The sequence below is a fragment of the Tenrec ecaudatus genome, chromosome 1 (genome assembly GCF_050624435.1).
Source record: "Tenrec ecaudatus isolate mTenEca1 chromosome 1, mTenEca1.hap1, whole genome shotgun sequence".
NCBI lineage: Eukaryota > Metazoa > Chordata > Mammalia > Afrosoricida > Tenrecidae > Tenrec > Tenrec ecaudatus.
The window spans coordinates 135,735,831-135,754,181 of NC_134530.1; the positions used below are offsets into that span (position 1 = coordinate 135,735,831).

An 18,351-nucleotide genomic window follows, 5' to 3' on the forward strand; every position below is an offset into this window, starting at 1 on the left:
TAGCTTGGAAGCAACAAAGCCCACAGAGAAGAAGCACACAGCCTAAGTGAATACAAGGTGTTGAACGGACCAGGTAGCAGACACCAAGGAACAAAAACCATCATTGTGTGATTACCTTCCTCACATAAATGCTGAAGACGAATGTGTACATAAGTAAGTGTGGTGAAGAAGGCTGATGGTGGCTGCCTATTGAGAGATATAGCATCTGGGGACTTAAAGGCCTGAAAGTAAACAAGTGGCCATCTATCCCAGAAACAACAAAGCCCATATGGAAGCAGCACACCAACATGTATGAAGGGCCGAGGGGACCAGGTTTCAAACAACAAAGGCAGGGGGAAAAAATAACATCACCACATCACCATGAATGAGGGGAGTGTGTGATGGGGACCCAACGCCCATCTGTAGACAGCCAGACATCCTTTGCAGAAGGGGTAGTGGGGAGGAGATGAGTCACTCAGGGTTCAGTGTAGCAACAATGAAACTCAAAACCTTCCTCTAGTTCTTGAACACTTCCTCCTCCGCAATTATCATGATCCCAATTCTACCTTGCAGACCTGGTTAGACCAGAGGATGCACAGCGGTGCAGTAGGGATCTGGAAACACAGGGAATCTAGGAAGGATGAACCCCTGAGGACCAGCGGTGAGAGTGACGACACCTGGAGGAAAGGGGGTGTAGAAAGGGGGAACTGATCTCAGGAATCTACATATAACCTCCTCTCTGGGAGATGGTGGGTGAGGGGAGTCACCAGGCAGTGTAAGATAAGATAAAATAAGAATTCATAAATTATTAAGGGTTCATGAGGGAGGGGGTAGCAGAGAGATTGGGGGAGGGAAAAAGGAAAATGAGCTGATTCCTGGAACCCAAGTGGAAGGCAAATATTGAGAATGATGAGGGCAACGAATGTATAAGGATGCTTTACTCAATTGATGTATGTATGTATTGTGATAAGAGTTGTATGAGCCCCAATGAAATTATTTATTAAAAAAAAGAATTGTATACCCAGCAGAACTATCAACCAAATAAAGTGCAGGCAGAGTAAAAAAAAAGAAAAGAAAAAGATATTCCAGGGTCCTTGTCCTCGAGCTTTAATAAAAAACAACATTATCAGATCTATCCTTTTAGTCTCCTATTGTGTGCTTGTTTTTAGATCCTGTTTTCACTGACCACTGCCTTCCACTGCCATTGAGTCAACTTTGATTCGTAACCACCCTATAGTCTAGAATAAAACTGCCCCTGTGGTTTTGCCAAGGCCATACATCCTTCTCTGGGTAGAGACCTCCAGGATAGACTTTGAGGCCAGGGCATGGCACCCCATCCGATTCGACTGGAGGAGCACTACTAGAGTGCTGAAAAAGAGACCTTGAACTCTTTCAAGTTTTTCTTTACAAAAAATCTATTTCTTTCTTTATTTTGTCATCGTTTCTTTTTTCACTTTATTTTGCTATGTCTTGGTTTGTTTGTTTTTTTGTACATATCATTGTCTACCTAGATAAAATAGGCCAGATGAACAGTCTTGAGGGGAAAACAATGGGACCGATGGTTCCGAGGGAACATGGGAGAAGGGAAGGTGGGAGAAAAGAGGTGATGTAGACCAACCTAGGGACAAGGGAACAGCTAGTAGTCCAAAATTAGTGATAAGGTGGGTGTGAGAGGCCTGGGAAGGACTGATCAAAAGCTAGGTAACCAAGAGAAATTATTTAAACCTACATGAAGGTTGAGCATGATAGCGGAACCAGAGGAAACTATAAAGAAATAGAGGAAAGAAATAGGAGGCAAAGGGCATTTATAGAGGTTTGAATACAGGCATGTGCATATGTAAAATATTTATATATGATGATGGGGTAACAGATTTACGTGCATATTTTTATAGGGTTAGTATTAAGGCAGCAGATGGACAATGAGTCTCCACTCAAGTACTCTCTCAATGGAAGAACACTTTGTTCCATTAAACTGGCATTCCATGTTGCATATCTTCCTGACATGATCACTGAAGGCAAAGCAGGTGCATAAGCAAATGTGGTGAAGAAAGCTGATGCTGCCTGGCTATCAAATGATATAGCATCTGGGGTCTCAAAGTCTTGAAGGTAAACAACCAGCTATCTAGCTCAGAAGCAAGAAAACCCACATGGAAAAAGCACACCAGTTGTCAAGAGATCAGGTATAAGGCATCAAAGAACAAAAAAATCATATAATTGTAAATGAAGGGGAGTGCAGATTGGGGACCCAATGTCCATTTGTAGGCAACTTGGCATCCCTTACAGAAGGGCCCCAGGGAGGAAATGAGCCAGTCAGGGTGCAGTGTAGCAATAATGAAGCATACAACCTTCCTCTAGTTCTTAAATGCTTCCTCCCCACCACTACCATGATCCCAATTCTACCCCCACAAATCTGGCTAGACCAGAGGATGTACACTGGTACAGATAGGAACTGGAAACACAGGGAATCCAGGATAGATGATCTCTTCAGGACCAATGGTGAGAGTGGTGATACCAGAGGATGGAGGGAAGGTGAAATAGAAATGGGGAACCTAGTATAAGAATCTACATATAACCTCCTTTATAGGGGACAGACAGCAGAAAAATGGTTACATGGGAACATCAGACCAAGTAAGATATGAAAAAATAATAATTTACAAATTTTCCAGGGTTCGCGAGGGAGGAGAGTGTATTGGGGAGAGAAGGGAGAAAATGAGGAGCTGATACCAAGGGCATAATAGAAAGCAAATGTTTTGAGAATGATGAGGACAACAATTGTACAAATGTGCTTGACATATAAATGGATGGATGTGTAGATTAAGATAAGAGTGGTGTGAGCCCCCAATAAAATGATTAAAAGAAAAAAGAACAGCTGGCAGCTTTAGATTCTATGGTTCGTAGCCCAATGTGTGAGTTACTATGCAACCAGGGTACAATAAACGTCACTGGTGGGCCATATTTGACCCTGCCAGGCTGTCTGTCACTCTGTGCTGCAATTCCATGGCCTCAGCTAAAGGGAAGATAACCTTTAGTCTCAGTGCTGCTCATCTGAGTCTCCGACATCAGTCCTTGGCAGAAGTCCAACAGACTTCCATAGTCCACCATTCTTTACCTATTCTGACACCCACCATCCCTCTCACAGCACTCTACAACTGTGCTCACTTCAGTAAGTGCTAAGGCTGCACTCATTGACAATACTTTCAGTTAAGGGGGTATGACGGACGTTGAAATGTCACAATATCAGGATCAACCAACAGTAAGGAGACAGTTATTGGTATCTGCAACCAGCAGCCTCTCTGGTTGTCAACCTCTGAGCCACTCGGTCACCTGATATTGGCCTCCATAGGCCAGGAAGTCAGCCTTCCTGTCAATCACTCCCAGAATCCCAAAGCCTCAGATCCAGAGAAGGTACCCCTGAGTCTCAGCCCTGCTCCTCTGAGTCTTCTGCATCACAATCTGGGATGACCTGGTCTCAGAGGTTTCACCCTCTGAAAGAGGTCTTCAATGTGATCTCCCAAGAGCTCCGGGCTTTCTCATATTTTTTCAAAGAAGGCTCATATTTATCGCCAGGTGGGTGGTAATGAAAACTGACCAATCCTCTTTATTAGTGTTAGACACACTAGTTTATATTGTCTCACCCAATCATTGGGTGGGACTTACAGAGATTTAGGTGGAAACGCCATTTTAAATATCACTCCGTCACAGGATTTTCCTTCTAAATGCCTTGGGTGGGTTCAACCTGCCAGTTTGGGGCTGCTAATTGAGTACTAGTTGTTTGTGCCACTTAGAGCCTCACAAGACTGTTCATGAACACTTACGTTGACTTTTATTAAGAGCCCCAACCCTTTCCATCTCCTATTCCTACTATCCCTATCTGCATATTTAAATGTGGATAGAAAAATCTATTTTTAAAGTTGTATGTTATTATAGTCACATAGATCTTAAAGATTATTGAGCCATCTTATTTGCATTAAAGAAAAATACAAAGCGTATCTACAGAGAAGCAGCTGAGCAAAGTACTTTCAGTGATCTAATTCTAATTAAAGATTTATGGCAAGTAACTATAGGACAAATATATCTAAATGCAGATCTTATAGTTCACCTAGAATTCCCTACCATTGGGCACAAATCTCAAATATATCAGAAACGGAGGCCTTCCACAGGATGAATTTAGCTCTGGGGTAAAAGAGTAGGGGGGTCACCCAATTATAATATTAAAATGTCTTTAACAGCAGTGCAAACAATGATTATTAAACCTGCCAGTCTTGATATTGATGCTCACTTGCCAAGTATTTGTCTAACCAGTGAGCGGCTTATCAGGATCGGGCAAGTAGTCAGTTGCTGTCTGGATTGAAGGAAGCAGGGAAGGTGAACAAGATTTGAAGTTCATTTAGAGTTCTCCCTGAAGTGTCAGCTTAATAAAAGTAGACTCCAGCCTTGTTTGCTCTTCCAATTGTCTTCCTGTAAGAATCATTGAGGAGTGCCATGACCTTCCCTAGTACACAGTTAGTTTGAATGATACAAATATATATATATATATAAATATATTTATATATTTAATTATTTATATATAAATAATATATATGTATATATATATTCATACACGTGCACACACACTCTCTTTGGCAAGAAAAAGTAACTCAAAAGAATAGGGGACAAAAAGGCTAATATGAAAGAAGAGTCCTTGGCAGCCCTGTGGGTTTTGATGGAGACTTTATGTCTGGATCAACGACAAACAAAGACAGCTCTATGAGTGTCTCAAGTGCTCTTTTTTGGGCCACCAGTGCTGGTATTGAAAAGAGGATCCAAATAAAAGCAATTCAAACCTCAGGTGGAAGGTTACATATAAATGGGTTTTTGAATAGTTAGGAGAAAAGTCCCGCTCCCATGTAAGCTGACCCATAACCAAAAGCACTGCCTTAGAATCAATTCTGAGTCATGGTGGCCCAAGATAAGCTTTTTAATACTGTAAATCTCTATGGAAACTGACAATCTCATCTTTCTCTCTCTTAGTAGATGGTGAGTTTTAAATAGTGACCTAATGGTTAGCCACTAGGCATAACGTACTACAGCACTATGTAATAGTAACAGCAAAAACTTAGGGAGCTCAAGCCTGGCAGTATGGAGACTTGATGGTGTAATGGGTTGGACTACTAATTGAACTACTAATGTCATGCGCAGCAGTTTATAATCAACACTCTCTGGGAGGAGGAAAAATAGAGCTATCTCCTCCAGTACAGTTTTACACCATTGGAGAACTAAGGAAACAGCTCCGCTTTGTTCAATAGTATCCAGATTTGAATCATATTTGAATCAATGGCAATAGGTTAGCCTAGCTGTCAACCACCTTTACTGTCATTGACCATCACAATAATCTTGTGACCCCAGTACTGTTATTCTGCCTGTTTTAAAAATGAGGAAATTTGAGACTTACAGAAAATTAAGAACTAACTGAAAATCATCCAGGTAGTAATCAACAAAGCTGGGATTTGTATTCGACCATCTGATTTCAGGGCCAGCACTTTGCAGTCCCTGATCTGACTCCCCCTTCACACACAGTCACAGAGAACTTCACTCCAGCCCTGTCCTTGGAATTGCAGGGTGCGTTCAGTTTATTACTACCCCAAACGTTGCTAAATATACTGACTACCGATGGAATCCTCTTTGAACCGTTTGTGTTAATTAGAAGTAAATGAACTATTTAGCAGTTTTTAATATTAAGAAACTCGTGAAATATTTATGAATGCTCTAAATAGGAGACTTTAAATGATAATTTTAACAATTGAATTTCAAGTCTGGGTTTTTTGCTTAAAATTTAATTACAAAGAGATGATTTATAAATATAAAACTACTGTATGAGTTTCCGCAGAACCTCAGGGGCTTTGTACCATAAATTAAAGACTTTGAGGATTAAATAGACATAAATAAGAGCAAATAAAATTAAGTTCTGTTTCTATAGGCATTGTGTGTATAAAATCATTTTATGTATTTATAGTTCTTTCTGATTAGAAACTGCTTTCTTAATTCTTTTGAAATACCTACCTTAAGAAATGGAGTCTCTGACTATTACAAAAGGTTAACATGCTTGGCTGATAACTGGAACGTTGGTGGCTCCAGTGCACTCAGAGTTTCGTTGGGAGAAAGAACTGGTAAGTTACTTCCATGAGGTCAGAGATTTTCACTTAGGAACCTAAAAACCTAGGCAATGCAGCCCTACGCCGGACCATGGAGAGGCAAATCCACAAGTCGTTGCTGTTAATGAAAGGAAAACTTTTCGCTCACATTTTAGGAGATGGTAGTCTGAATTCCAGACACTGGTTCCAGCAGCATCTTCTCTCTCTATTCCTTTCTCTACATCCTCCCTGCCTCGGGGAGAACAAAACAGATGGAACAAAACAAAAGACAAACCTTGTCCCAATGTCCTGAGACCTTAGTTCTTTGGAGAGTTCCACAGATCATTTCCCTTATCTCTATTTGTGCCTGCTTTTTCTCTCAGCCTAATATACCCCCCCTCCAAAGTGAACAGGTCTGAGACACCCTACACTGACATTGTCTCATGCTATGTTATAGTCTCATGTATCAGACTAGACAGCCTGATGTAGTCTCATAACATACCAAGGAAAACCCTATTTCCAAATGAACATCCACTCATAGGTAACCTTGTTGTATGGCATCAAGGGAATTTAGCACATGGAGACTGTATGACAGAGCTGTCCCATGGGGTTTCCTAAGCTATAGTTTTTGATAGGAGCAGAGGCACACTTTTTTTCCTCCTATGCATTCTAACTATAGATGTTTCACTTAGCAGCTGCATGGATTGCCGTTTTATAACTAGGACTCCATAACCTCAAATTCACTAGCACTGAGTTGTAGGGTCAACACCCTGCCACTGCCGGGTCAACTCCTAGTGACGCTACAGGAATGAGAACTGCCCCTGAAGGTTTCCAGCATCATCAAAGCCTCCCCTTTTGCCTGCTGAACTTCACACTGCCAGTTTTCCCCAAGCTTAACCAGGACTCTTTATGTAGGATGCTATGGGTTGGAATTACTCTCTGGCAGGAAATTGAGCAATACCGATGAATGTAGATAGATTGTCTATGTCCACATACCAATTACCATACACAATACTCCCCCACCCCATGTTTGAAATGAACTTGTAAGTTATTAAAGACTCCAAGCCCACTTTGGTTTTACTTTTTCTTCTTTTGCAGACCAATATTTAGATCTGAGAGACAAGGAATCCAAAGGGGCATACACAGTACTTTAGACAAGCAGGTCTCTCTGGCATTGATGGGTGGAGATGTCCCCAGGCAGGTGGAGGACCTTGTTCAAGATGTATGGAGACAAGTAGGTACTGGAACCCCAAAGGGATTAGCAGTAAAGATTCAATACGACTCAACAGACTTTTCCTGTGGCAGACACAGAGCTCATAAATCAGCCCCCAGTGAAGGGGAAGCAAAAAATTGAGTTACAATCTTTTAAACAGAACAAAGCAAACTGGTTGAAGAGTGCTAGGTTTTATTTTTCAAGTTGAGTTTCTGAAAATTTCACAGAACTAAGGACTGAGAAGTACAGGTAGCAGTAGGACTGCGACTGGTAGACAAGGTGAAAATAATGAAGCAGGAAGAAACCCAGCTATTAAAATCCATAGTACTTAGAGTGCAAATTCCTGAGTGATGAAAATTCCTTATAAATTTTCTGTCAGAGATGGGCTTGGTCCAGGGAGTGAAACATGGTTTAGCATGCTAATAGGTTTATTTCTGGAGAGAGGAGAAATGTGAAAATAGGAATTAGAGAGATGATGACAGGCCACACAAAAAAAGAGACTGTGTTCTGGAGGATGTGTTAATAAAGATGTCACTATATAAGAGTTTTCTTCCTATTTCATATAAGTCTACTTGGAAGTGAACTAAGAGATGTGTATTCTTCCCCCAAGATAACTCAAGACTCTAAGAAACACAAGCCAACACATTGAACATCTTAAGGCACAAATTTAGATCAATCACTTAGGATTATTAATGTTGGAAACCATCATAGCATAGATTTGGAAAGGATCTTGAAGGCATGGCTATTCCTAGTTTATTTCCAGTCCATGTGACTCTCCAATATATGGCTTCTGTTTCCTTCTGAAATCTTCCAATGTTAAGAAAGTCATGGCCTATAGTTTACCCCTTCCACCCCTGGAAAGCTGAGGAACTTGATCTGCATTCCTCTCTTTAATTTTTCCCCATTGGCTTTACTTCTGCTTTAGGCACTTAAGCAAGGGGATAAAGTCTGCTCTCTAGTTTATTTGACAATTCTTCCAAAAAGCAAAGATCACATTCTTTGTCCCTGTCAAGATTTATCATTCTACTCTCACACTCAACTTATACCATAATTTATCTGTTGTCTTAGATAATTGGCAATGCCTGGGACTCTGGGAAATACATAATGGTGAAGTCAAATATCTAGGGATGAAAAGAAGGCAGTTGGTTGAAAGCTATGAAATTTACAGGGCAATTAGAGTTTGTTTCAGTTTATGCCATTTATTTTATCGGATTTTCAGTTGACTAATGTATTGAAGTATTTATGAAGAAAAGTTGCTAGATCTTTGGAAATGTAGAAAAACAAATAGCTTATGCTCACGGGGTCTTTCTAGGCCTCTTCCCACCACGGCAGTAGAAGGGAAGGTTTGTGAACAGCTGGTGTCTGCTGAATGTTCTTCTTTTTAATTGCTCTTTTTCCCAGGTTCTTCCTGTAGTGGAATCACATCATGGGGGATTCTCAGAAGCTCAGCATGAAGAGGAAGTTACTGGGCTTCAGAGAGAAGTGCCTGAGGGATCCTGAGCCTTCTGATAGCTGAAGTTCCAGTCTCCTCATAAGCAGACGCTTACAAAAAGCAGATGGAACCAGTTAATAGATTACAGAGGGATAAAAGATAGAAAAAAAAAATATGACAAAGTAGAGATTAAAGGGATATTTAAAGATTCTAAACCCAAGCAAAATTAGCTTACCCCCCCCCCACTCTAATAAGAGATTGGGTTTAACTATTTGCTGATAAAAAAAATCTCCTTTATATAAAAACCTTTCAACTCTCGAAATAATAAAAGTTATACCATTCGTTAACAAGACATTATGGATGGTAAAGGAAAGGGCTAGCAAATGAAACCAACCAGAACAAAGAAAAGGAGGACTATCAACATGATGGGAGAGTGGCTGCAGCAATGGGCTCAAACATAACAATCATGAGGATAAACAGGACCAGGTAGTGTTTCGTTCCGTTGCACACACTTTCTCTATCAGTCAGAACAGACTTGAAGACCCAACAACAACACAGTTCAAGATCTGATGCACACCTTAAACAAATTACCTGCACTGAAATTATTCAAACATGGTTTTTCTCTGGCCCTGTGCCCCTAGCCATTCAAAAATACCATTGCAAAGAAAGACTATGCTCAGGTGTTTGGAAATCTAACTCCTTGACAGCTGCACATCCTACGCAAAATCATAAAATATTATGAGAGCTGTGTATTTTTTCTTTTATCTGCTCTTTTTTTCTATCTCTCACAGAGAAGCACTGACATAATTGCCGGGTTCTTTCATTCATACTATTTTGAGTGGGAATATAGTGAAGAAACTGGAGGGAAGGGTGGCTTACAACTTTATAGCTCTATCTACTGGGCCAACCCAAACCAAAATCAAACCTATTACCATACAGTCTGCCTCATAGTGATCCTGTAGGATGGAGTAGAATTATCCAATACAATTCTAAAGCTTGACTGCATAGTAAAATGGCATAATGGGCTGGGCTTCTGAGAACAAGATTTTGAACCACAAGTCACTCTAGGAGAAAGAAGAGACTTTCTGCTCCTAAAAAGTGTGACAGGCTTGGACACTCATAGAAGCAGTTCTGTCCTGTCCTTTAGGGTCACTATATGTCAGAATTGACTTGATGACAGTGAGTTTGGTTTGCTTTTGTTTTTTTTGAGTCTTCAGAGCTATTATACAATAGCTGTATACTTTATATAACTATTATGCAAATGTATGGAACAACCACTAATGCAACTTATAAAGTAATAGAATAAATTGAATGGCTTCATCCATCTGAAATTGATTTGATAAAATGTCCTAAGGATGAATGGCTAATTTCTGATGTGAAAGCTGGAAAAAGAAGAAGACAAAGGAAAGTTTTGTAATGAAATACGCACATCTCTGGAATTAGAAAACCAGAGAAAAACACACTCAGAATATCTCAAGTTAAAAGAAATGAAAAAAATATTCACGCATAGAGTGGATTGAGAGTCCATTGGAAATATTGAAAGATGCAAGAAGCATTGAAAGAATGTGAAAGGAATAGAGTCACTGTACCAAAAATACTGGCAAACATTCAAACATGTCAAGGTTTATCATATGAAAGAAAAAGTCTAAGCTGCACTGAAATCGTTAGTGAAAACCAAGGCTACAAGAATTGGTGAAGCACTCATTAAACTAAACCAAGAAATCTGAAAGAGAGCTACATAGTTTCCATTCCAAAGAAAGGTGACTCAACAATGGCCCAAATTACCCATCAATCTCATCAGACAGACCATTCTCTGGAGAAGGACATCATGTTTAGTAAATGAGAGGGGCAGCAAGGCCCTCCGGGTGTATCGACCCCATGGCTGCAGCAATGGGCTCAGGCATCGGAGCGACTGCGATGACACGGGACCGGATGGGGTTTCACTTAGTTCTACGTAAGGTCCCAAAGGACTGGAACCGACTTGAGAGCACCTAACAACAACATCATCATCATTGTCATCATCGTCATCAATTTCACATGCACGTAAAACATTGCTGAACATTAATTTTAAAAATGGCTACAGCAATATGTCAACAAGAGTTTTCCAGAAATTCATGTCAGATTCAGAAGAGGACATGGCAGAAGGGAAATCATTGCTGATGTTGGATGTTGGCTGAAAGCAGTGAATACCGTCAAGGTGTTTAGTCATGTCTTAATGACTATGTCAAGTCATTTGACTATGTGGAACATTATACATTATGGATAACATAGGGAATATAGGAATGAGATAATACTTCATTGTGCTATGTGGGATCGGCACATGAAGCACTTGTTTAGATACAGCCAGGAGGTACTGAACGGATTAAAATCAGGAACGCCACGTGTCACTACTGGACTATGTTACCACGTTCATTTAATCTGTATGCGGAGAAAGTAATCCAAGGAATTGGAGACTATATAAATAAGAATATGACATTAGAATTGAGCGGAGGCTTATGATCCACCCGAGATATGCAGGTGATAGATGCTTGCCTGCTGAAAGCAATTGGTACTTGATGCCCTTCCTGATGAAAATAAAAGACTGTCATCTTCATTGTAAATTATAGGTCACTGCCAAGAAAATAAAATCCTCACAACTGGCCCAATAGATACCATGATAAATGGAGAAAACATTGATGTTGTCAAAGAGTTTTTTTATTTGGATCCACAATCAACACTCAAGGGAATAATAGTCAAGAAATTCAAGGTCACATGGTTTTGGGTGAAAATGTTCCACCATACTTGTTTAAAATGTTAATGAGCAGCTACATCAATTTGAGGACTAGAAGTGACTCTGACTGAAGCTATATACATTCATTCACCTAAGAAGTATGTGAAATCTGGAAAAATGGAGAAAGAAGACTTCATTGGAAGAATTGGTACATTTGACTTATGGTGTTGAGTCACTTTACCACTGGCTCTTCTTCCTCTGTGTCAAAGGACCATTGATCATTCCTCTCAATGGCCGTGGCTAGTTAGCCATCTACAAGGAAAGGTCATTGTGGAGTTATTTGAGAGCCACAAGGAAGACCCCACTAGCCAGCAAATGCCCATTCACTGCTCTGCCTAGAATAGCGGCAGTGGAAGGTTTTTGTTTTTTTTTCTTTTTTTCTCCTTTTCTATAGATTTAGGACCGTGAAGGACTGATGAGGCTTACCTGAGTTTAACTTTTGAATGACTCTGTAAGGAAAGATATATGGGGTGCCACACATGGGGTACTCACATGGAAAAGAGAGAGAGAGAGAAAAAAAGGAAACACAGAAACATGAGAACCAGTGGAGCAGAGCAGAGATAAATTTGTGTGGCTCTAAGGGGCCAGGAGATGAGGAAGCACATGAAGGCGCTTCACTGGACAGGACAGCAATCTGGTGACTTGCATGGCCACTAACTAGTTTGGTGATATTTGATTGGTAACTTATACAAATTGGGTCTCCTCACCATATGCAGAAGGAGGAAGTTTAATTAATCAGTCATATTTCTAAGTAAGTCCTCCAGAGCTCTAAGGTTTCTATGGATGTGTCTCGCGTGGGGAAAGGGTGGATTGGGTGGTAGTAAAGATGGTGGAATGACTGTTCTACTTCCTCGCCTCCATTCATTATTTGAACCATGATCCGTTTCGACTTCCACTTCAGCATGTAAAAGGCAAATATTTGTTTAGCACATGATACACAAGATACAATTTGCAAAGCAAAACTGTTACTAAAAATGATATGAAAATAATTAGACTGATGGTTTCTAAGATCCTTTCCAGCATTAACATTTTATGACTTCATTCTGGGAAATATAAATTCATACATTCTTCACCATGGGAATCCTAACACAGGAGCAATTATTGTGAATAATTAAGGTAGGGAAGTGTCATGGACAGCAAGCTCTGTAAAGGAGGCCACTACTTCAAAATATAAACACAATAAGGTGCTTTATTTTATTTTTTTAATTTGATAAATCTTTTTATTGGGGCTCATACAACTCTTATCACAATCCATACATACATCAATTGAGTAAAGCACCCTTATACATTCGTTGCTCTCATCATTCTCAAAATTCGCCTTCCACTTGGGTTCCTGGAATCAGCTCGGTTTCCTTTTTTCCCCTCCTCCTCCCTCCCTCTCCCCCCTTCCCCCTGCACCCTTAATCGTTTATAAATAATTATTTTTATCTTATCTTACACTGCACGGCGTCTCCCCTCACCCACCTTCCCATTGCCCATCTCCCAGAGAGGAGTTACACATAGATCCCCAAGATGGGTTCTCCCTTTCTACACCCCCTTCCCTCCCAGTGTTGCCACTCCCACCGCTGGTTCTGAGGGGTTCGTCTGTCCTAGATTCCCTGTGTTTCCGATCCCTACTGCACCACTGTGCATCCTCTGGTCTAACCAGGTCGGCAAGGTAGAATTGGGGTCACGATAATTGGGAGGGGAGGAAGCGTTCAGGAACTAGAGGAAGGTTTTGAGTTTCATTGTTGCTACACTGAACCCTGAGTGACTCATCTCCCCACTACCCCTTTGCAAGGGATATCCAAAGATGTTTTACTACTGGGTTTCTCCAGTCCAGTTTATGACATTTATTGTCACTGGACATAATATAAACTTTTCTGAATTTTCTGCTCCAAATTAGGGGCATTTTAACAAATACTTTTACAAGAATTTATATATATATGGAAAAAATCCAACATACAAAAAACCAAACCCACTGCCATCTAGTTGATGCTAACTCACAGCAATGTTATGTAGGTTACTGAGGCTGTAAGTCTTTACATGAGCAGACAGTCCTATCTTTCTCCTCAGCATCCTATGGTTAGCAATCCAACACTTATCTGACAGAGCCACCTGGACTCATTTATAGCAATACTTTTTATATTTCATTAACTAGATTCCAAATCTGAAAGTGAGGAAAGGTTTCATCATTTTCCATTGAAAAGAAAACCAGATCTCCCTAAAAGGATCATAACTATGAATGATTTTAGGAAATTGGAGTACCCTTGTCAAGAAGAAGAGAAAACAGCCAATCCAATATCAATACAGGACAAAGTATACACATCGAATAAATGAAGTATGAAGTTTGACATATAGCTCATTCTTAAACTTCTTTATATAGATTCCCTTTGTGTTAGAAGAATTAATTCAACAGCTTATTTGGTATTCAGTCAGATACTAGTACATTGAAAAAGGTTGGATCAAGAAATCCTACATGAGGCAATTTTAAAATTTTACTTTGTAGCTGCTTTTGATGACTTGCAGCATGCTTTCTTTATAGTATACCAATGGTTTTCCATCTGCTCTGCCAAAAGAAGCAGGGAGCGAATCTTCTCCATAGCAGAGGAGCGAGAGTAGCATCATTCACTGAAGGGAGGTGCAAGCATGGAAACGAGGTGAAGTTTGCCCCAAGTGCTCTGCCAGTGACGCTGGAAATTAATGAATTGCCCTGCCAATTCTCTATGCTGTTTGTTAATTACATATTTATTAATACACCATTCTTCTTAACGGCAGATAAATCTTTTAAAATAGGCTATTTTGATTTTAGTACATGACGCTTTCTTTCTAATCCATTGTAGTACATCTGATAAATGTTAAAAAGGTTTACATCCTAATCGTTTCTTTACCTTTTATTAGAGAAAGGGATATTGCTCATCCAGAACATTCCTTCTATTTGTCTTTGTATACTAAGTGAGAGCAATAACAGTAAACAATCATAGCATCTTACCTGGAAATGGTCCGCCGTGTTGCTAATGAAACCTTGCGACAAAGTATCAGGGGGGGAAAACAACAAAACTTTCCTGTAATGTGGAGACGGTGTAAAGCATCTCCTTTTTAATTTTAGGTGAATGAAGACCACAAGAGCAAGACTTGAGATTGAATAAATATTTATAAAACACTAAGCAGTACAGGAAAATATTTTTAGCAAGTAAATTCCTTATTTGCCCTATTTTTAAACTTTCTTTAAAATATTTTTCCAGGCTTTAAATTGCCAAAGTTTTCACTCTTATGTGGTGAAATGAGGTGCATTTCATGAGTGGATTCATGGCAAACAGGTACAGTCCTTAGTTTCCCAGAAAGAAACTGAGAAGCTAGGCAAACACGATACAATAGAGTATACCCTAAGGGGGAAAGAAAGGGGACCCGCTGACATTAAAAGCAGAAGTTAACCAAAACGGAACTAAACCTATGTCTGTAAAAATTCTTCCACGGTTAGTTCAGTTATATTAAAGCTGTTCATTTTTAAAGATTGAATGACTTTAGAAAAACCCTCACCACATAAATCACCACATAAATACTGTAACTTGAAGCAAACCTGTCAATTGATAAGCAAATCTCAGCCTGTGCAGTTTTCACAACAAAGCCAACTATTTCAATACAGTGTCTCCACAAGAGTCAAAGCACCGGAGCGACTTACTAAGGTGTCTGCCGAGGACAGCCGGGTGGTGTTCAGTCCTACCAAGGATGGGAGGGTTTGGGACATCCAGTTTGAAATCATTGCCATGGCGCTAAGCACAGCGCCAAGCTTCAGCAGTGGAAGACTCATGGCTGTGGAACTAATGAGTGTTCATACTGACTGATTAGGATCCCCGATGCTGGGCTGCCAGGGAGAGAGGCGTGACTGCAGCACACCACAACTACAGCCTGAAAGGAGATCAACTTCCCAGCTCTAATCACCAGGAAGGCACTCAGAGCAGCCTGCCCCCACCGGAGTGGGAAGTGCCCTGCCATTTCTCTGCTTCCCTTGCTGGACACTTTGCTCGATCGACAAACAATAGTCCTGATAGGGCTTGACTGGGAATTATCAGAGCAGAGATAGGAGGCAGGGAGAAGAGACATGAGCTTTTCCAGCTCCACTCTAGTCATTTACCATCAACAGAGTCTATTTCCTCTGGGGGCTTGTGGACGGATAATCCGCGGCTCTTTATTCTTCATAAAAAATACACCTTTAAATGGAAGGAGGCCAAAGTGCACATTTCAACCATCAAACTTAATATCTACAGATTTCTCTGGCTGCGGGCAAAGTGTTTTTAGAGAGTGCATGAAAACAAAGTCGGCAATGGCTTCCAAGATGATCAGATATTGGGAATAAAAGATGATTATTTTTTAAACAAAAGCCTAAAATTAGCAACAATGCCTTGAAAATCATAGCCACAGCTTAATAGCTACTGCCTGTAATGGCCAGTCATCCTGGGGCAGCTTATCTATGCAAACAGCGAAAAGCCAGCGTAGCAGCTGCACTTCTGTTACAGAAATTCCATAGGCTCTCAGGCATGCTTTTCAGAACAAGTGCTCACTCATGCCCCAGCTCAGTGAACTCTGTTTTCATCTTGTAAGAAATGACAGTGTAATATTGGAAACCTAAGAAGAACCTGTCCTTTATTAAAAGGCACCCAGGACTTGTAGGACATTTTAGGGTGTAGTCCTTATTGTCTTCTCAAATGCTATGAAGTCTGGCCCGGTTGACATTTCTGTGACATCAGTTTTTTGGTGTTTTTTTTTTGTTTGTTTCCTGCACTATCTGTATGGAGTTCAGTTCATGCTCTCTAAGGTTCCCAAAGCTCTAAAATTCAATTATCTGCTTATTAAAGTTCAGTCGGCAAAAGTAGTATATTGAATCTGGGGCTGATGGGTAATTTTATTTTAGTCTTTATACAAATAGTAGAAATTGCCTAAATCCAAAAACCAGGACACAAATGGAATAACCAGGACCATAGCCTTATACACTATATGTGTTTCAAAGCAATATATATACATATATATGAGAAAACACATAGGGAAATATGTCTGAATAAAAGTTACATGGAAAGGAATCTATTATCCAAAGGAAGAATGTTGTTTTGGTTCCTTAGGAGAATTCTTAGAATGTATCAAAAGTTTGTAGCCAAAGAAATCTATCGTTCGTAAATAATTTTGACAGGAGGAATTTTTTAAAAACGGTCTTTATTAAAATGGAAAGTAATACATCTTTATAGAGATACATGCGCTCTTTATTCTCAACAGCCACGTTACAGTGGAGTGGATACTGACACTCTTCCTATCTTCCCTGCATCTGTTTTCTTGGAACTCAGATCCCTTTTCCCCCTTATAAAGCACTGAGATGATTTCAACTTACATCTACTGGTACTTCTTTTTTTTAAAATCACAATGCCCAGCAAAAACAAATACCACTCTAAGAAATCATTCAAAAGTAACATCATATGAAAAATCAGTAAGTATAAAAGCACTAATTATTATATATTAAATGTAGCAACTGCACGGTGTATTCATAGAAAATAATGTGAAATTTTACATTAGTATTGCAAGATAGTGATGATTATAAGCAAAGTAGATTTATAAATCTCATGTTTGAAAAATATAGCAGGAACTCTGGCTGGCTTTAAAAAAGCAATATGTGTCTTTTCAAGGAATTAATTTCTAAAATTGAAAACTAATATACATCCAATTACTGGATAATTCAAGATGTAACACAGCAGATGGTAATTAAACTTATTAATGAACTATCAGTCAACAAAATAATAGCATCTTTAGCAGAATATAAGATGGAATGTCAAGGGAAAGTAATGTTATTTGCAAATTAAGAAGAAAGGAAGAGATAATAATTAAAAGAAAATCTAAATGGAGTACATCTTTCAACATCCCAGACATCTAATGATTGTGCAAAGAAACTGAAAGAGAACAACAGATAAGAGAGCAATAGTGAAAGTTTATGGTTCCGTGACTTTATGACTATATAAGATATGTTATTTTTAGAATAAATTCAAGTGGCACACATGAAAATACCAAATATTCTATTAAGATGATTATTAGTTATGAGGAATGAAATAACTATAATTTTTCAGAAAATTAAATAGGTTATGGTGCTCTCCTAATCTACTGAAGTGATTCTCATAATTCTCATTTTAAAAGTTTGCAGATGGGGTGTGGTGATTATTTTATGTAGAAGCAGCAGTCGGTGTTCAAGCAAGAAATCCAGTGGGTGCAGAAGTTCCATGAGCGCGGCGTGCGTGATGATGGAGTGATTTGCTAGAGGCAGGGCTGGAGACCCTGACAGTGACTAGCTCCAAAGACTTTAGCGCAGCGGTTCTCACCCTTCCTCATGCCGGTACCCTTTAGTACAGTTCCTCATGTTGTGGTGACCCCCGACCATAAAATTATTTCCGTTGCTACTTCATAACTGTCATTTTGCTACTGTTATAAATCAGATGACCCCTGTGAAAGGGTCATTTGACCCCAAAGGGGTCGCGACCCACACATTGAGAACTTCTGCTGTAGGTTTGACTTTGACCTTGTTTCTAATTTAAGTGTTTTACACAAAACAGCGAAGCATTACTTTACTCCTATGATTCTAACTTTGAAACATTTTTGATGGATGATAAACAAGTGGATCTTACAGGGAACCAAAGCATATCAAAGGAAAAAGTTTATGGAGATGATGATGCGGTCTGGGAATAAGAAACTGCCAGTGTGGTTTGAAAGAACAGATTCCATAGACATTGGAAGTAGATAAAAATCGCACTTACTGAGGGAACAGATGTGAGAAGTGAGACAGAGGAAATTGCCTGGAGGAACTCCCAGGTTTTGCATTTGGATGATGAATTTC

The 18,351-nt window shown here is 39.7% G+C and overlaps 1 protein-coding gene across 2 annotated transcripts in view; it reads right to left on the minus strand.

Moving 5' to 3' along the window:
* Positions 1–15,294, minus strand: part of OLFM3 (olfactomedin 3) — a 61,346-nt gene extending 46,052 nt beyond the window's left edge. Inside the window, exons 1-2 of one of the 2 annotated variants that reach the window (XM_075540274.1) lie at positions 15,166–15,294; positions 1,099–1,116 (exon numbers count right to left, since the gene is read on the minus strand). In XM_075540274.1, coding sequence (XP_075396389.1) covers positions 1,099–1,116; positions 15,166–15,294 — 147 coding nt within the window. The remainder of the gene's footprint in view (positions 1–1,098; positions 1,117–15,165) is intronic. The other variant, XM_075540275.1, reaches the window with a different exon arrangement.
* Between the last annotated feature and the right edge of the window lie 3,057 nt (positions 15,295–18,351).